Consider the following 20,944-nt stretch of genomic DNA (forward strand, 5'->3'; position numbering starts at 1 on the left):
TGTATTTGATTTTATTCTTCCTTTATCTCGGTTGTTGATTCTTTTATAGTTCATGTGTTGTTTGTTTTCCTGTCTTTCACATGCTGTCCACGTTTCCTTCTTATTCTTAAGCGCTAAGAGAATGCTCCTAATGAGTGTGAGTGTGGGCTTTACATATTTTACATTTAGTATTATTGCTATTATTGCATCTAAAATCTTTTGTGCCATCCGCAGTTCAGCTACTCAGATGAACTATCAGCGGTGTGTGTGTGTGTGTGATGGGTAGGTGTGCATGTGTGTGTTTTGTGTGTGTGTGTGTGTTTTTTCCATATACATATATTTTGGAAACAGGGCACAGCTCCCATGTTTAAATTGCCCGTTGGGATTAATAAAGTCTGTTGTTATTGTTAGTGGTCAGCGGGGAATGAACGCCAAGCGGAGGCTACTCTGTGCTGCAAATGTTTTTGTTTATAGTCCAGTAGCCTCCCCTTGTGTAAACAATATGGCGGGTGGAGTCGGTAACAACGATCGATAGGATTTTTACCTGTCGCACATACCAAGGTGTGCCACCCAGGTGAGAATTTTTAGATCTTCTGAACGCAAGTAAGATAATAATCATATGCTTATTTATATAAAAAGTAGAGGTAAGTGGAAGTTTAAAGTTCTTATGTGTCCTAGCACTGTTTTTTTAATTGAGGACGCGTTAGTTACCAAAGCGGCTATTTCGGGTGACTGTATGCGCATACCTGAATTGTTTCAACCTGGCCTTTGAGACACATGTGTCAGAAACAGATTACGAGGCCTGTTTGTTATATGATGATACAATATACAGATTTTCTAATATTTCAGCTTTGCAAAAGAAACTTTATTGTGATGTACGACAGAAATAATATAATAACTAATAATAATTGAGTGCAGCATCCGGTGGCACTTTCTGGGCTGACCAACAATAATAATGACATGACATGACATTAAAAACTAGATAACATTAGCATTTAGCCATTGAATCACAGGTGAAAGAATACAAGAATTACGGCATGTACAGATCCCTAATAATAATAAATGCCTGGTGATTTACTCCAGCAGTGTAATCTTTTAGATGTTATTGATTTACTTACAAAACAGTAGAGTCTATGCCACTGATGGTTGTAGTAAAGAAAACCTCAAGCTATTTTCACAGCCTACTAAGTCTTGGGATGAGCAGGATAAAATAGATCCAATGTAGTTTTTATATAAATTTTAATTGAATCTAGCATTATGTTAATACAGAATTCCATTGTATATGAAGAAACACTGTAACAAATTTAGCCTGCTCTGTATATGAAGTGGGTTGGATGAAAGGATAAAAATGAATATTGTATCATTGTTCTCATATGCTCTGCAGAAATGTTTGGTCAGAAGGCCGGCCATGACTGTGCCACATAGACTGGTTTCACTACTCAGATACACTTTTCTAGAAAACCAGAAGCATCATGATTTTCTGATTCCTTTATTACCATATAGAAAGCTATAGTGGTCCAGGCTGTCTATTTGCAGCATGGTATCTGTACTTAGCTGCACAGGATGAGATTGTGCAAATGTTAATGAACATATACAGTCTGTGCCATCAAACCAGATTGAACAGTGACCAAGTAGCAGCTTGAAAATATCACAAGAAGTTTACAAGCAGTTGCATTTTATGGAGTTAAAATTTCTATTTTATTGCTTAAGTACTTAGCATTAAAACTGCTGCTGTCAGCTTGAAAATCATACAACCAGACTGGAAAGCTGATAAACTTATGAGCACAGTCTTTACATATAAAACATTCAATTGATATTAGAATGTATAAGTGTAAATATTTATTTTTCAGACACCGTGTTAAAAAAAAAACGGATGGCTATGCAAGGTCTGCATGCATCATGTCCCAATCAGAGAATTAAGGGCTGTGGATGTCTGCTGGTGTCCTTCGTCTTGTCTGCTGGTGTACTTCGTCTTGTCTTTGTTTACTTTATCTACAAGGAGTAAAGGAAGTACATGTGTGCCTGTTAGTCATTTGACAACTTAGATTACTTCTGCTGCCTTTGGTGACGTGCATCAGTACCAGACATGATCAAACAAAGCCTGGTACAGGAACGCATTGGGGATTTAACTATGAACCAGTTACCTCCTTTGAATACACTTCCACAGTGGTCACGCATCAACAACCTGGACAAAGCTCGCTATCCAAAGCCTTTCTTAAAAGTGTGTATTTTCTGGCAGACTTCCACAGATTTTTATTTACAATTTCTTTTGCTTTAATGGTATGGACAACAACACCTGTGATCAATTAGCACAGTATCATAATTAGAAGGGAAAGTATACAGTGACTTTAAGTCAGTCTGCAGTGGCTTTAGCAGCCTCAAGTATACAGTAAAATTTAGGATTCATTGTTAATATCAAACAACAGATCAACAAACCATCAACATTAGTGATTATCATGATTTTTATTTTTTGTCTACATGAAAGTGGTACAAATAAAGCTTTTAAATTTTTCTGTATAAGGATAAAGTACAAAATTTTGAGTACAAGAGAGACATGGATGAGGAAGATAGAGAGCTTGATATGTCTGGGATGAACACAGCTCAGCGGGTGCAGTACCTGGAGCGCAGCCTTGCATTTCTGCGTCAGCAACATGCAGATGTCTTACATGCCTTGCATGATGAGGTGGACAGTCTCAAGAAAGAAAACAAAGGTCCTTTCTTGGATTATAACTGTAAAAATGCAAGTTGTGTATTGCCAAGTGGTTTTCACAAAACCAATGTATGTGCATTTATTGAAATATATTGAAACGATTAATTTTTGTTTGGAATCTGGTGTAGAAGCTGCAGAATTATGGAAAACTAGTTTTCTCCACATGTATATTGTTTCTCCAAACGTGTTTACAGTGCTTGCTGCTCTATGTGCGATTATATGCATCTGCATGTTTGTACAGGACTTCGTAGAATTATGAGCAGTCTTTGTAGAGTAAATATAATACCTACAAGCTATGCTTTGACATATTTCAGTGGCTGCACATTTATTAAAATATTTTCAGATTTTCTTTTGGTATGCACAGATTTACAGTTTAAGATTGTTATGAGCCAAAGACGCAGTCCTGAGCAAGGCAATGGGGAGAGGGATGTAACTCAGACAGCAGAAGCCGAGTTGAGAGGCAAGTTGATCAAGTGCCTTAGACTTCTTGGTGTCTCTAGCTCTCACTTTGTTATATACAGGTAGTCCTCGACTTACGACGGGGATCCGTTCTTAACGCGGCGTCGTAAACCGAATTTCGACGTAAGTCGGATCATACGTTCATACAGTACTGTACCATAATAACAGTACAGTACTGCAAACACTTAGCCTATCCAAACACCTATCCTAACACAGTACCCTACATAATTATCAATAAACATAAGTACAGTAAAATCTTGTAGTACAGTACGCTTTGTTATCACTGTCGCTCTCATAGGAGCAGATCCTGTCACGTGTTCAAGGATGCGATCTTTATCCTTGATAATCGTAGCGACAGTCGAACGACTAAGTTCTAATGACCTGCCAGTTTGTGTTGCTGTTTCCCCCTTCTCAGATTGCCTTATGATATCCACTTTCACCTCCATGGTGATGGCCTTCCTTTTCTTTGATGCACTGACCTCGTAAGTCGGAATGAGCGTCGTAACCACGAAACGACGTAACTCGAGACCGTCGTAACCCGAGGACTACCTGTATATGGGTTCATTAGGATTAGACATCTTTCCTTTAGAATGGTGTGCGTTACTTTTTCCTGGTTCATTGTTGGAAACTCCTTAAGGGTAAAAAATGCTTTGAATTAAGGAGTCTTCAACTAGTAACATTATATGGCAAATAGATGTAATATACTTTGATATTTTTAATCTTGCATTTTACAGAATTTTCAGCATCATCTGTTCAGTCTAAAGTTCAGGAAGGAAGCAACACAAGAGGTAATAAATGTCTTCACTGAAAATAATTAAACATGTGGACTGTTTTCATATTTTCTACCTGTTTGCTTGTTAAAAGTGATATTAACAGTTGGGAATATCGCCCTAACATCTACCCTTAACCCTTTGGGTGTGAAACACATAAAATTCACCTATTTAAAAAAATCTATAGAGATTAAAATTTTTTAAGTTCAAAATTTGCAGAATGTGGATTTTGTTGACAGAAGAAAAGCTGAGTGAGCTGAAGGTTATTTTTCTAGAGGAGGAGATTAAGGAATTGAAACATGCTTTGCGTGAGGCACGAAATCGTCACGCATACATCCAACAGCTTCTGGAACAATCAGAAGATGCTAGGAGGAGACAGTTAGTATTAATTTTCCCTGACATTTTAAGGCATTAGTTATGCATAATTGTTCATAATGTTAGGCTTCTTGTCAATAATATTTTGTCTGGACTTGAAGATAAGCTGCTTTCATAGACTGTTTTCTGTCAAGACTTATGCTTTTCTGGTCAAAGCTGTTTTTCTCTTGCTAGGACATACCCATTCTTCAAGGGAGCTTTATTGTTATTATTTATTATTACTGGTCTGTTTGTGAATGCTGCTATTGGTTATAAAGACATCATGGCCATTAGCATAATGTTTCCTACAACAGACAAGCTGCTTTTGACTCACTCAAGTACCAGGTGAGTCAGGGTGGAGGACAAATGTCACAGATTGTTGACAAGATCTCTGAAGGACAGAATTCAATGCAGGCAAATGGAAGGCCACTTAGTCTTGCAGAATGTCAGGCTGTGATCAGGCACTTGCAGCAGATAAATGAGAAACAAGCTCACGAGGTGAGTGGTGGCAAACTTTGTGCAGTATCTGAGTGAACGTACCCAAACTCCGTGTTTTGTGTCTAGATGGGCGCACCCAAGCTGTTATGTCCAGATGGGTGTATCCACACTGTTTTGTGTTTGGATCCATAAATGAGAGAGAGAGAGGGATGCAATATGGGCTGAGAAGAAGAGACTCACTTTCATTTTGGACTGGTTGCATTACATTCTGCGATTGCTTTCTTAAATACATTTGCAACATCAAGTCTTTTATCGTGGTCAAAGAAAGAAATAGATATGAACTTAACTTCAGCAGTTTTCAAAAATGATAAAAACAAAAAAAGACGCTTGTCAATTGATACCAGTCAATGGAATGTATACATGTAATAATAATAAAAAAAAAAACTTTTGAGGCAAGTCACCAACTGTTAAGTTAAATTTGTTTTAAAGCCTAAAAATACTAATAAGTAGGCAGTATTGTGCTGGAGGTTTAGACAGTAACCCAGTAATTATTTTGCCCAACAGCTAGAAAGGCTCAAGTCTGACCTTCGAGATGTGCTGTATTCCCACAAGTGGACTCCTGATGCATATCTTCTGGCCAAAGCCTACATTGCTGAGGATGACAAGAAGGAAGAAGAAACTGGTGCTGCTGCCGGAAGAACTGGTTTGCCAAGAATACCACTTCGAAATCCGTCTCGTAAATTGTACGTTCCATATCATTCCTCATGCCTATGTTTCTTACTGGTGTTAGATAAAGAGACAGTTCTCTGGGCTGGTTTTGCAAGCCAACAAGATTACTTGTTAGACCCTAAAACTTTACCTTTTTTTCTAATCACCAGGTTGATACTATTCCAAGAATAACTCTCTTGCTGCTTTTAAGATACAGCCTACAAACATAACCATTCACAATGACTGGATTCAGTCACCATACGGATTATTGCTTTAGTGATATATCCGTCCCCCCCCCCTCTCTTAAAAAAAAAAAAAAAAAAAAAGGCAAGCATTTATGATTCTTTGTAATTTTATGTTCACCAGCAGTATCAGTGATTGCTTTGAGTTTGATCTTACAGGCCAGACATCGCTTATATTCGAGACACTGTATCCCTACCTGCTTTGAGACAGACTGTCAGCAATAAGGCGGTGGAACGTAGAAAACGGACACAAATTCTTCAAAAAGCCAAGACCAGAAAAGAATTAATTCCACAGTAGTGGAGTCTAAGTTTGATAATTCTAGACTGCACATTTTGGTCAGTAACCTTGTGATATAATGCAAAGGCAAATGTTTGTATTGTTTATCTTATTTTTTATGCTGATATGAATTGTTGCAGAAATGGGAAAGGATTTTTGTGTGCTCACTCTGCAGCAAATGGAAATTTCGTTCTTGATAACGGATTTAACATACAAATATACATACACACACATATACATGTACACACACACACATCCTCTGTCTCTCACAATTTAAAATAACAATGAGGTGACAAGAAGTTTTGACATAAAAATCTTTCGAACATGAAACAATCTAAATCAAAACCAATATCAGCAACCATAACAAACATTCCAACTCTACAACAGCATACAAGCAGTAGCCAAAGAACACAGAGAGAAAACTTGTTTTCATCACAGAAATGACCAAGATGTAAAGGAAATAGTTTTACTTCATGGGTCTGTGGCCTGGTATTCTGGGCGCTGGGCTGTTAAAAGCAGCTGGTTCAAGACCCTCTGGGGCACACAGAAAGAATATTCTCCCTGCTTACTGAGTAGCTTCTAAGCACAAAGTGTTTGTCACATGGAATGTGATTTATTTCAAGGAGGTAAGGGTGGCAGATGGAAAGGGTTGTGCTCTGCATTCCACATGCTGTGCCTTAGACAGGGTGGATTACTGCTGGTCATTCCACCTACAGCCGCAACAGTATGGAACCTTTTCACTTACTTTTAATTTTACTTCAACAAGTTCTGTATTGAAATGCATGCCAAACCACAAATTGACGTCAAATGGTCTCAGCTGATGTAATCCATCAGTCTCCCTGCAAGTCCCGGTGCTGCAAAGTCCAACCATATTGAGTTCTGCATGACCTATGGCTGACCTGGTTGATTGAAGACAAAATGTGGATTTAACCTCCAGTTTGATGTCTGTTTGGCAGATTTGCCATTGCCCACATTGACATCACAGTCAGATGTGCCTTTGGCCTCATGTTGGCAGTTAACCTATCTATAGCTTTTAAATACAAAACATGCCTACCCATCCATGTTATCTCTGTGATCACATCCATCACAAGCTTGGTAGGAAGAGCAATAAAATGCATTCTCAAAGCCAAGATCTCAGGAATGCTTCAGATATTTGGATCTCTGAACATGTTTTTGCTTTGAAGTCATAAGACATATATTTTGCAGTCTCTGGGCTGTGTACTGAAAACACGAAAAGTTATTTTGAGTCTTGGTGTGTTTGTTTCGAAGTAGCCTTCATATCCACTTCACTGTATATTGTTATGTTTGTAATGAATCTGACTTGACATTAAATGGGGATGTTTTTATGTCCTGTACCTGTTTTTATTCATGAATGCAGGTGGAATAGACTTAAAGACTATGATGGCATCAACTTACATTATAAAGTGAAAACAAACAGTAAATCGTATACTTGGAACCAACAGTTTATGAAAATGAAGACTCGATCTGTCTAAATAAGGAGGAACCTGTTACTGTGCTATAATATTAATGGGAGTCATTACAACACTAAATGCAATTCTGTAATCTACAGTTTTTCAAAAATAAAAACGCAACCTTTTCCCCCTCAAAAAATAAACCCTAAAGCAAAACCTGATTAAATCAGACAAAGCACTACACTGCTTGTGGAGAGATATCCTGTCATAAGTGACAAATAACACTTGCTTCGAAATAAGGCAAGTAAGGTGAATAAAAATCACTACATCCACACCTAGCCATATACACATTCACACTCCTTCCCTCTTCCCACCTGACTCATAGCACATACAACAACAATTGAAACAAAATATTTCCTGTGCTTTAGAAATTGCTATTCTGGTGAACTGCAGTGTCCTTTATTGCTGGAGTTGATCTGACTGTGCAGACTTGTGGCATAATCGTGCAAGAAGCCCTGACATCTGGAGCAAGGACTGAACACCTTCTGCTATCCTCATGTGAGCATAGCCAATTTCCTGCAATAGGATACAGCAGCTTGCAGACAAAAGATAGAAACAACTTTCCTTAGTCATTACACAGGCCAGTAGCTGTACAGAGATCATGAGTAGGCTGGCTTTTTGTGCATCTTGACAGATCACAAGGTATGTCTCTAATAAAGTAGGAATGAGGACAGGACCAGAAAGAAACAAGCATGAGACGATGAAAAGAAAGGAAGGAAAAACAGAATACATTTAACGAAATGGGTCAAGTGAAAGCTGGCTGAAATGTGCAGCTCAGTACACTCCCCTTGGAGAGCACCACCCAGCAAGTACAACTCCACGAAGCACTCACTTTAATAAATTCCAGTTTGAGGAATTCTGGCATGTTGTGATTCTTGCACACACGGAAGACAATGGTAATGATATCTTCTGCAGAGTAGCCAAGACGCCACAAGTGTGCCATTATTTTGTATGCGTCATCAATCTTTCCATCCACACAGTGCTGCAGCATGTCTTTGATCAACACTGGATGCGGCTCATCACACACCTGGTACATAGCAATAATGTGACATTTGATTTTGCTTTATAAACTCTTTCATGCTAAATACTTGCAACCCAATCCATGAAAAACCTCATGTTCAGAGATATATCTTTGAACAGAGTGCAGAAAGGCTGGTATATGAAGATATGTAAAGAACTTTGCACAATGTGATCATGCTGGTGAATGAAGGTATGACTAGATTCCATGTCAAATACTGCAATTTTCACTTGCCTTATTTTCTTTTCAGCCTGAGAGATTATTGCATAAAATACACAAACAAACATGTTCAGAGAAAGACAGTCAATATGCTTTTCCTATATGTTTAAAAGAAATGAAAGTAGCTTACTCTGTTCAAGAAGAATGAAACTAAATTATTAAATTGCCTAAAATCTGAACCCGAATTTACATGAAACCAACCTTGAAAACATTTTCACTGTTAACATGCCCAAAGCCCTGGAAGGTTGACTGCAGGTTGTTCAAAGCCTGAAGAAGAAAAATTGTTAAAAGACTAAAACACAGTTAAAAATATTCTGCCAACATAGTGTATCTATCAATATCCATAAAAGATGTGAACTGAACAGTCTGGTCTTTATGACTGAACATTTAAAGCCAAGACTGACCAAAAATAAATTTGACCCATTACAACTGTGTGGAGTTCAAACTAGTCTGCTACATAAATAAAACACATAAAAACAATGAGCAAATCACAAAAAGCTGCTGCAGCCCCCACTACCCCCCTAAAAAAGCTCAAATCAGCATACAGTAGTCTGCTGCCCCTTTGCCTGTATCTGCTGTAAAAACTGGCTTTGAGAATTCCTTAGCCTGTATACAACAGTTCATACCTGTCTCATGTCTCCTTGTGCAGTGAAGATGATCGCCTCAAGTCCATCATCTGTGTAGCTAACATTTTCCTTTTCACACACAGCCAGCAACCTCGCCAGAACTTGGCTGTCACTTAGCTTGGAATACCGTAGCACAGCACAACGTGACTGAATAGGCTCTGTTGCATTATTTAATACACAAAATAGAAATACCTCTAAACATGTTCAAATTACTGCTGTACTAATATAGAACTATGACTATGGAGAACATGATATCTGGCCTATGTTGATGTTTTAAAGTGATATTAGGTAAGAGAGGAACCACAGTTAGTCTACTGCCCCCAACCAAAATATTACTTAGAACTGTTGAGATTCATAAGGATATTGTCCTTTCTTAGTGGGTGGGGGGAGTTTGGGATTCAAGGTTTGATTTTGGTATTACTTGTAGTTGTTAATTTGACTGAATAAACCATATTTTAAATGGTTAACACAGAAGACAATATTTTAATGGCTGACACAAGACAAAATTTTAATGGTTGATACAGATGACAATAGTCTAAGTGTACTGATAATAATAGCAATGAGGATTTATACAGTGCCCTACCAAAGATTTGTTCATAGTGCTTTACAGAAATCATACATAGACTAAATCCTCAACAACCATGCACCTATATTCGCATATACAGTCGAATCTCGCTACTATGCCACCCTGCTACTATGCCACTCTCGGTATTATGCCACTTTTGCTTGGTCCCGACTATAAATTCAATGCAAAATAAATTTAGTATGCCACCTCCTACTCTCGCTACTATGCCACTATTGTAAAGACACGAGTTGTGAAATTCCGCGAGCGCATCGCATCTGGCGGGTCTTTTATGATGGAGGGTATTGCGGAGGAGATGCTGTGCAGTGAGGAAAGCGAAGAGGATGAGATCGAGGAGGAAATTGTTCCATTCGAGGAAGCCCAGCTAGCTTGGAGCACCGTCCGGAAGTTCTTACAACAGAGAAGCGGGAAGCCCGGTGTGATGCAAGCGTGTGATCGACTAGACCAGTGGTTCTCAAAGTGTGGTCCACAGGCATAAGTCAGGTGGTCCGCAGCTGACAGTCATGTCAGCAAAGTAATGTTTAAAGTGATGCATTCCTCGCATTAACATTTTAATTACAAAGAACGAGGTAGTTTTATGTCAACTTATTACTATACTACTGTCACAGAAGGACATTTAGTTTTGAATTGTAATGAAACAAATGCGGCAATTTAAATTTGAAATTCATAGTACAGTTATTTTTAGGGCTTGGTGGCCCGCCATAATTTTTACTTAAGTAAAGTGGTCCGCGGTCCGAAATACTTTGAGAACCACTGGACTAGACAATGAGATGTATGAGATCTGCCGAAAGAACGTGCGCCAGCCGACGATTCTTGAGAGCTTTAAACTGACGGGGAACTTGAACAAATAAAGCTGTTTTTACGAACCCTCGCTACTATGCCACTTTTGCTCGGTCCCGGTAGGTGGCATAGTAGCGAGATTTGACTGTAACAGACTCACTCACCTACAACATACACGCACTCTTACACAAATAAATTACAGACACAAGCTATGCATGCTCATGGTCAGGATAGGCCACAGTGATGTTGTTCTGAAAAAAAGCATCTTAAGTTTGGACTTGAAGGTGGTAAAAGAATCAGCATGACAAAAGGCTGACAGGGTAATCCGTTACAAGTTGATGGGGCTTGGTAGGGGAAAGACCTCTGTCCCTACATCTTTGTCTTAGTGGGACTCGCAAAGGCTTGGTGTCAGAAGATAAACAAAGAAGTTGCATGGGCGTCTAGATGGGAGTGAGGCTGGAGAGGTACCGAGAACCAGTTCCAGGGACGGCAAAGCAAGTCAAAGTAGAAAAACTATACAATCCATGGCTGGCAGCCAGTGAAGACAGTGTATGATAGGTGGTATTTGTTTGTATCTAGTCTGCAGATGAGGCAAGCAGCGTTATTCTGGATCTTTTGAAGTCTGTCAAGAAGATACTGGGAAATTCCAGCTAAAAGACAATTACAACAGTCCATCCTCAGCAGCACAAAGGCACAGATTAGAGTTTCAGCTGCATCAGTGGTGTGATAATGATGAATGGTACTGATCCTATGAAGTTCAAGGTAAACAATTTATTTACTAATGCGGACTTGAGAAATATGCTGATGAAAAGTCCAAAGTCTGATCGAGAATGACACCCAAGCTGCGTACAGAGGTGGAGAAATAGTTTAGTTGTTTATAGGCAGATTGAGGGAGAGAAGGATGACTAAGAAATTTCTGCCTTTGAAGGTGGTGTAAAGTGCTATACAAATTAACTTTATTCTTCTTCGTCTTAAACACCATTCACGTAGTCAAGGTTTGGTTCATAAGACAGGATTGAATCCAGGACAAAACAACATCATGAATACCAAAAGAGTGCTGAAGTCTGTGCAGAAGTACTGAATGATCTACAGCAGTGATGCCCAACCTTTTTCGGCCTGCGGGCCATATTCATTTCGGACAGCCGTGTCGCGGGCCATATCCATTTCGGACAGCCGTGTCGCGGGCCACTTCACCGCAAAAATACAAAACAACAAAAAAAAAAAAAAAAAAAGAAAAATTAGAGCAGATACCATTTTTATTAGAAACAAGTTGTACTTACTATTAATGATGTACTAATTAGTGGGATATTTGAAGTTGTTTTCCGGAAACCAACTTCTGAATGTCCGGCCTCATCGTAGAGACACCAAGTCAGAGCACTGAATCGAAATGTTCGTCCATTGAAACAAAGATTGGGAAACGCCCCTACGTGGGGATAAATACTTCTTCCCTTTTTTCGTTTTTTTTTAAATTACTAACATGCAGATTTCCTGCACTGTGGGCAGAAGTTTCGCGGGCCGGATATGGCCCGTGGGCCGTAGGTTGGGCATCCGTGATCTACAGTATCAAATGCAGCTAACAAGTTTAACAAAGTCAACACTTTGAAATGAATTAAGAAACCCTCCATGTACTTTGAGAAAAGGTATGTGTAAAGTCTCCACGCACAAAATTTTCTTGGAATAATAATAATGGGTATTTGTAATGTGCAGCACTACGACCAAGATAGATTACACTTGCTGCACAGATGAGTAATGATAAATAAACAGATAGTGCAATGGATAAGGTATAAAGGATACTGTAAACAGTTGAAGCCGTAGTTGATGATTAACATGACAGACAGTATTACAAGGGCGTTAAGAATAGTAGTTCAGGGATAGTACTTTGCGAACAAATCTGTTTTCAGAGAGTGTGTGAATGTAGCCTTGTAGTTCGAGTGGTTAATGTGATGAGGAAGAAAGTTCCACTGCTTAGCAGCACAGAGGGAGGACGTCTGTTGTCGGTATGTGACTGTCTTTGTGGAAAGGAGGATACAATGCACGAGTCTGATGAGAAGCGAAGGTTTCAATAAAGTAGTGGGGTGGGGGAGCCTTCAAAGAATCCATAGCATAGAGTTGAGAACTTGTAGTCTATTGTAGCTTTAACTGGTAGCCAATGAAGAGAGTGAAGAAGTGGTGTGATGTTCACATTTGCAATTTTGGAAAATGAGACGAGCAGCTGAGTTCTGGACTTTCTGAAGCTTATCAATGAGCAAGAAGAGAGTTGCAGTAGTCTAGTTTAGACAGAACAAATAAGCAGATGAGAAGTTTGGTGGTTGAGATATAATGATCTTGACACAATTGCTATATTTGAACACTGAAGGCATAACTATCTTACCAATGATTTTCTCAGAAGAATTGCAAGCAAGTGCAAACCGGGTTGTTTTTGAATAGATTTCCATCGTCCTGCGAAGAGCCTGCTGAGCACCATCAGTCATGCTGTAACCACAATGAAGCATACATGTATAGCCACAATGACATATACTGTATACCAGGGGTAGCCTAACACAATGACTTCAGGCACCAGGTTGCCAGCATGAACCATGTGGGTCGCCCGTGACGCACATTATAAAAATAGCACAAAGTCACCATGGAGCTCCGAGTCAGTAAATTTGTATCAAACAAGTAGTTCCTCGTATTACTCAGCACCCTTGAAGTAGCTGTGTCAGAAAGGTGCATCAAATTTTTTTTCCAGTTTCATATTAGTTTCAGAAGTGGCAACAACATAAAAAGCAAAAATTCTCAATTGAACTAAAAATAAAACCATTTGTATTTACATAGCTACATGGTAACAAGGTCGAATTTATGTGGTAATATTCTAAATAACCAGACCCAATATATGGGGTAATGTTCTTGACAAAACAGATCCAAGTTATAAATCAACAGGCAAATTTTCTGAAGGCACCTGGTGTTCGATCTTTATTTGTCCATTAGATCTGGTGCTTTGGCAAATATATCTGGGGCATGGAGGAACTAATTTTGCAGAAATTCTTCAGGTTCTGAGTGTCAGCTTCAGGTGCTGCACGGAAAGTGGGGAGGAGAAGGATGGGGATCTGTAGCTGTTGCTTGTGATCTTAATGACAGTCTCTGTTGCTGGTGTCTGTGATGAGTTGATGAGTAACTCAGTGTTAATGGAGCCTGCGTTTGACAAGAGTCTGAACTTTCTGATAACAGATACTGAATCTGTTGGCTTTAGATTACCACCTTCTTTTCAGAATAAGTTAATTTCCTCATTTTTTTTTCACTGCCACAACAGGATGTTTTGCCCTGCTGTACTGTACTTTTGGCACAAAGCAGTGACAGCAGGTGGACATTGCATTGGTGATGTGATGCTCTGAAACCTGCATAATTTTTAACACAGACAAAGACCATGTGTACTAGGCATTTCTGCTGCTGATCCTGCTGACAGCTTCAAACCCACCCACATAAGGTGGATAGCACAGCCAACAGGTGTTCTATTGAGGATCCTCAAGGAATATCGTTACATACTTCTAAATGGTGGTCATGGATCAAGTTTTTAAAATTCCAGATAAAAAAAACCTTGTTCTCTATGCGATGGAAATATGAATTCGCATTTGTACACCCGCACACACCTACAAGACCACTACGACCTTCTCTCTCATTTGCTGCTACGATTACACAATAAACATATATTACTATGTCAACAGATGTGAGAAACAGAATGCGTGAGTGCAGGAACCAGTATGTCTGTATCTCTACAACCAGTAAGCTACCTGTCTGCCTCATCAAGAATGACGATTTTGTGACGTCCTTTTGGCAAAGTCACTTTCTGCATGGCAAACATCTTGATTTTATTGCGAACAACATCAATACCTCTGAAACAGTACAAGAACAGAATAAAAAGAACAATAAATATTGTTTATTTATATTTATTAAAAAATTGCAGCATTTCCAGTAACAATGAAAATTACAGAAATATTTTTCATTTGACTCTAGTGTTGTATACTTGTTGGCTATAATTGCATGTAGTTTTTTAACTTTTGTTGGGTATGTTACATATTACTCACCGATCATTGGAAGCGTTAAGCTCTAGAACTGCATCCTTGAAGGACAGTCCTAGTAAGGCACGGGCCAGACAAAGAATGCTTGTAGTCTTTCCTGTTCCAGGTGGTCCCTGCACATATTACAATGTATCAAATAAGAATCTGTTGGTGATCATCTTATACACATTAAACATTAAATGTGGTGCAATCTTTTTCCTGATGACTGGATGAAGTGTAGTGCAAGATATGATTTCCCTGTTCTAGATGAATAGCTCCCACTCCATTCTCAAAATACTTGCCTATTAACATCATAGAAAGAGGTCAACAACCCAGAAATCAGGGCTGTATATGAACATATTTTTGTTCTCAAGATTATGGGAGAAGAACTATGACCACATGTTTTTTTAGGCATATCTGTGGACAAATGTGATGTTACAAGATACACTTTTTCTGTGCATGACAGATGCCTTAGGCTGTGCAGATCAAGTTAAGCTGCATTGTGTTTACCTGTTAGTCAGTACCAATAAATAACGATTTTTAAAAACTTAAATATATTGTCTCAATATTTAGTCCTCAGCAAAGCCCCCTAAGCACAATCTAAAACAGTCAGTAAGTTATTTAATGACTTTCCAAAGAACTTTAGGATTAACTAATTATTTTTATATTAATAGATAAATAAGTGAAAAAAGTAGTAAACTAAAAATAATTTACGGGTAGCGTCATACCGCTATGATAACATTGGGTACGTTTCCTTCTTTAGCAAACACCTCTAGACGACTGACTGTTTCTTCATTTCCAACTATGTCTCTTAACTTAACGGGACGGTACTTCTCAACCCTGAAAAATAAAACCAGAATGCAACATTTTTATGAGAATAAACAAGAGAAAAAACTGCAAAGAATTACTGGTGGTCACAACGACTTATTAGTCTAATAACCCTGCTCTACTGTAATGCATCCCTCCCTTTATCTTAGATGTAGAAGAAAGATTTTCTCGCTGACATCATACGCCCCAAAACAATGCCTTACAAATAGTTATTATTCAATCCTGTATCATTCCTACCACGGAAGTTCAAAGCTGTTGCTCTTTTTTGTACTTTCATTCGACGAAGAAGTAGCGATTTGCTGTTGGGCACTCGTTTCTGTCACAGACTCGATTTCCATATCTTCAACTCCCGCCATCTTAGTGACTTCCGCCAGCTGTGGCTGTGAGAGTTGTCTTCCCTTTCCTCTAGAGTTGTCTTCCTTACCTAGAGTTGTCGCCTTCCCTCGCTGGCCATGGACGCCTCAACGACAGGGAATAATATAATGGGAATAAAATAATGCAAAATTTGTAAAGCGCATACGCACACCGCTTAGGAGCATGCGAAACATGAACAGCATACGAGTGACGGGAAAACAAGCGAGCAAACAAACAACACATGAACTGTAAAAGAATAAACAACTGGTACGTGCTGGTAGCAGAGTGAATATTTACAATCGTTGGTTGACTAACTGAGATGTTGTCCAGAGTGTCCTGGATAGATGAGAAGTGATATGTTAACGATCGAGTAATTAGTGATGTTGCACTCTCAGAAATCAGACGTTTTGTAAAAGTCAAAGACTGAAAGAGAATGGGGCATTGTCAGTCACGTGATGCACACGTTAGCAACGAGGCGCTGGCCGCCATGTTGCTACCGTCGCCGTGCAGGATTTTCAGCGGCTCGTGCGATCATTGGTTTGTTGCCATGTCTGATTTACTGACTGCAAGTTCTCACTGCCACCCGACCTGAGTAAAACACGAAAGGGATCGGCGGCTTAGATCCGTACTCTACCGAACACAAGATCGAGTATGGTAGAGACAATGGCATGGCCAGGTGTGACAATTATGGTAGAGACAATGGCATGGCCAGGTGTGACAATTATGGTAGAGACAATGGCATGGCCAGGTGTGACAAGGAGTATGGTAGAGACAATGGCATGGCCAGGTGTGACAATTATGGTAGAGACAATGGGGCCAGGTGTGACATACGAGGAATATGGTAGAGACAATGGCATGGCCAGGTGTGACATACAAGGAACATATGGTAGAGACAATGGCATGGCCAGGTGTGACAATTATGGTAGAGACAATGGCATGGCCAGGTGTGACAAGGAGTATGGTAGAGACAATGGCATGGCCAGGCGTGACAATTATGGTAGAGACAGTGGCATGGCCAGGTGTGACAAGGAGTATGGTAGAGACAATGGCATGGCCAGGTGTGACAATTATGGTAGAGACAATGGGGCCAGGTGTGACATACGAGGAATATGGTAGAGACAATGGCATAGCCAGGTGTGACATACAAGGAACATGGTAGAGACAATGGGGCCAGGTGTGACATACGAGGAATATGGTAGAGACAATGGCATGGCCAGGTGTGACATACAAGGAGGTGTACGATTATCTTGCAGGAGTTTGTAGAGCAGTAAAATGCGACTAATAATTTCTCCGCACGCAATACAAATAAAATGATGTTCCGTTTGTTTGCAGCTGATCATGGTTAAGATGCCTATAATTAGAAAGCACAGTTGATAGGAGTATTTGTTTACATTTCGCTAGAATAACACTGGCGGTGGTGTTTTGTCACCACTGCAGGAAATGGCGACCTTTCTACACACTTCATACCTTTTCATATTAGCATTTTCCTAGTAATGTATGCTTGTTGTGCTGTGCTTGTGTACGCGCTGTCTTAAGAGACAAATGTTGCAATAGTTGAACATAACTTCACATAAAAGACCATTTTCCATGCAATTCCATTCCATGAGGAATTTATGGAAATCCCAATTTAAATAAAATCAGTAATATGGATTAGTAAAGAAGTCTCTTGGTCAGGTAAACAATGAGCGAGGACAACAGCGAGAAGCGGGTGAGTGTGCATGTGTAGGGGGGTGAGAGTTACTCTGACAAGGAAAGGCCGACAGGAAACAAATTCGAAATTATTAATCAAACGGTGATAGGCAAAAGCCAAAACCACAGGCACGAATGCAAATGAATGTACGCTCATCAGATTTTAAACACAAGCTGGACATTGATCGAGGTTTTAGATGAAAGCGGGACATTGGGCGCCCCCCCCACACTCGGGACATTTTATGAGCAGGCGGGACACGCGGTCAAACATCAGGAGGTCAGGTCACGTGATGTCTTGGTGAGTTGCTAGCAAACTTGTGAGGCAGCCGCTAGCAGGCTGGCCGTTGGAGCCGCCCACAACCACCACGGACGTGTAGAGGTGGACTGCTGTCTGTCTGCCGAGACCAAAGATCAGCCGCTAGCAAAGTTCTCTGTTAGACTCGGCGAACCCAAGCAATGAATGTGACTAAACCGGAAGCTGTGTACACACCTGCCTCGTTTTAGTAGTTAACCGATCGTCTGCCAGCGGTCCAGTCATACAAGTTCGTGCAAAAACTGATGACGTCATGGGAAAACGACCCGTTCAGACGTCATCACTCCATGGGCCCCAGGTGCACACGCGTCTTGATTCAACACACAGGGCCGCACTAAGTGCAGGTAAAAACGGCCAGCATAGTTTTTGTTGGAGGAGGGAAGTGGGTGGAAACAAAGCACAACACTTTGGCGAAAACATGTTTTTGTTGCCAGTGTACACAGGCAGGCTGTGGCTGATGTCGACTTTACCGACCTCGTATATCAGCGACCACAAAGTGTCCTTGTGACCAGCAGATGAATCTCAGGCTCGTCGCAGGCGTGGAGACTTCAAAGGGCACGATGGGAATAACACAAAAGAACAAAGCCACCAGCGCATCTGGAGAATGGAATATGTTTGACACCAGGATCGAATATTTGTCTTTCGCCTCTGAGCCCGACACTATGCAAGGTTTTAGAAACAAAGACAACTACATTTTTCCGACAGACACAAAAAACGGAATTTTCACGAAAAACGCACACAACGCTCGGACCTGGAGGTACAGAGGACGAGACACGTTGTTACGCGAGGAAGTGGCTCCCTCAACCTCGCACTCCCAAACACTCCCAAACACAACCAAACACTCCCAGACACAACCAAACACTCCCAGACACAACCAAACACTCCCAAACACACCCAAACACTCCCAAACACACACAAACACTCCCAAACACTCCCAAACACAACCAAAACACACCCAACACTCCCAAACACACCCAAACACTCCCAAACACACCCAACACAACCAAACACAACCACACACTCCCAAACACACCCAAACACACACAAACACACCCAAACACAACCAAACACACCCAAACACTCCCCAAAACTCCCAAACACACCCAAACACTCCCAAACACTCCCAAACACAACCAAACACTCCCAAACACACCCAAACATACACAAACACTCCCAAACACAACCAAACACACCCAAACACTCCCAAACACTCCCAAACACAACCAAACACACCAAAACACACCCAAACATACACAAACACTCCCAAACACAACCAAACACAACCACACACTCCCAAACACTCCCAAACACACCCAACACAACCACACACTCCCAAACACTCCCAAACACACCCAACACACACACACTCCCAAACACTCCCAAACACACCCAAACACACCACACACTCCCAAACACTCCCCAAACACACCCAAACACACACAAACACTCCCAAACACTCCCAAACACAACCAAACACTCCCAAACACAACAAACACACACAAACACTCCCAAACACAACCACACACTCCCAAACACTCCCAAACACAACCAAACACACACAAACACTCCCAAACACTCCCAAACACAACCAAACACTCCCAAACACAACCAAACACACACAAACACTCCCAAACACAACCACACACTCCCAAACACTCCCAAACACACCCAAACACACACAAACACTCCCAAACACTCCCAAACACAACCAAACACTCCCAAACACAACCACACACTCCCTGCACAGAAATCGAACGGCCAGATGTCTGTGTGGAGTTTTACGTGTAACACAAGCATTAGTGTCTCCAGCACCGGCGACTAGGGGATGGCGAGCAGGGGCCACCACCCAAGGCCCCGCGCATGGCGACTGTGGGGGGAGGTGTACCTCTGGAGGGGGAGAGAATCAAACGTTTGCATGTTGTACAGTCATCTGCCCAGCCTTGGGTCTGTTTGAGTGTTTGAGTGCGCGCACGTTTGTAGAGCGAGATGAAGAAACAAAAGACCTGACGTAGAGGGAGCGCATGTAGATGTTGAAGATGTTTGACATCCGACATCCGACATCCGACATCCGACATCCGTTTAACGGCCGCCATTCCTCTACTTATCTCTTGTGGCTTGGGGAGAGAACCTTCTTCACTTTACCTTTCACTTCCCACCGCCTCTTACCCTGGCCAGCAGCAGCTTCCCACAAACAACACCATCGTCGTCTGCTGCAGCTTCCCACAAACAACACCATCGTCTGCTGCAGCTTCCCACAAACAACACCATCGTCGTCTGCTGCAGCTTCCCACAAACAACACCATCGTCGTCTGCTGCAGCTTCCCACAAACAACACCATCGTCGTCTGCTGCACGTCTCAATGAACGATTGCCAGCGCGCGAGTTTGTCTCTGACATCAGGCATCAATTTTATTCCTCCTCCCTTTGAAGAGTACAGAGAAATAGCTGGTGTACACTGTACAGTGTACAGACCGCCCAACCACCACTTTCTTCACATGTACGGTGCAGAAAAGTAAGTAGAAGACAAGAGCGATGACACTGGAGATGAGGGCGGCACTGATGCTCATAATCTTAGTACAGCATCATCACGGCAGTCACATGACCGATGACAACCACCACAAATAATTGTCAGAAACTGGATTCACCTTTCTCAGTGCACGCTTTCTTGTGGAGCGAAGGAGGCGGTGAAGTAAACGTGCATCCGGGTATTTAAAATAAAATGGAGGAGTTCATCTGTTTCTGTCGGGCTGACAGCAATCACAGTCTGGACTACAGTGGCACAGCATCACAGCTTGCGTAGAGTACGGAGAACGTGTGTGTGTGTGTGTGAGTGTGAGTGTGTGAGTGTGTGTGTGTGTGTGAGTGTGTGTGAGTGTGTGTGAGTGTGTGTGTGTGTGTGAATGAGTGTGAGTGAGTGTGAGTGAGTGTGTGTGTGTGAGTGTGTGTGTGTCTGTGTGCCACACGCCCTCTCCCTCATTGTTCTGTTGTCGCAGTCTCTGTCAGTTTTCTCATGCTCTTAGCATCTTTGTCTTCCCTCCTCCTGCTTTACAGCGATGCACACAAATGGAGGTAACCTCACTGTGTCGGCAGCC

At 41.1% G+C, this 20,944-nt stretch overlaps 2 protein-coding genes across 4 annotated transcripts; one reads left to right on the plus strand and one right to left on the minus strand.

The window, feature by feature from the left end:
• The first annotated feature begins 452 nt into the window (after positions 1-452).
• On the plus strand, positions 453-7,283 carry LOC112562201. 3 transcript variants are annotated; one of them, XM_025235291.1, is made up of 9 exons: positions 453-553; positions 1,830-2,200; positions 2,501-2,690; positions 3,054-3,149; positions 3,883-3,936; positions 4,158-4,296; positions 4,587-4,770; positions 5,275-5,453; positions 5,820-7,283. In XM_025235291.1, the coding sequence occupies exons 2-9, from the start codon at positions 2,066-2,068 to the stop codon at positions 5,956-5,958; spliced, it is 1,116 nt and encodes a 371-aa protein (XP_025091076.1). In that variant the 5' UTR covers positions 453-553; positions 1,830-2,065; the 3' UTR covers positions 5,959-7,283. The 3 variants fall into 3 exon arrangements, with proteins under 3 accessions (XP_025091076.1, XP_025091079.1, XP_025091077.1); XM_025235292.1 differs by having other exon boundaries at positions 461-553; positions 2,009-2,200; XM_025235294.1 differs by lacking the exon at positions 1,830-2,200 and having other exon boundaries at positions 457-553.
• A 99-nt stretch (positions 7,284-7,382) lies between these two features.
• Positions 7,383-20,104, minus strand: LOC112562200 (replication factor C subunit 2-like). Its single transcript, XM_025235290.1, has 10 exons — positions 20,020-20,104; positions 15,735-15,957; positions 15,398-15,509; positions 14,697-14,803; positions 14,403-14,504; positions 13,007-13,107; positions 9,273-9,430; positions 8,848-8,913; positions 8,242-8,436; positions 7,383-7,925 (listed from the first exon to the last, which is right to left on the minus strand). The coding sequence occupies exons 1-10, from the start codon at positions 20,087-20,089 to the stop codon at positions 7,809-7,811; spliced, it is 1,251 nt and encodes a 416-aa protein (XP_025091075.1). The 5' UTR covers positions 20,090-20,104; the 3' UTR covers positions 7,383-7,808.
• Between the last annotated feature and the right edge of the window lie 840 nt (positions 20,105-20,944).

Source organism: Pomacea canaliculata, linkage group LG4, assembly GCF_003073045.1.
Source record: "Pomacea canaliculata isolate SZHN2017 linkage group LG4, ASM307304v1, whole genome shotgun sequence".
Classification (NCBI taxonomy): domain Eukaryota; kingdom Metazoa; phylum Mollusca; class Gastropoda; order Architaenioglossa; family Ampullariidae; genus Pomacea; species Pomacea canaliculata.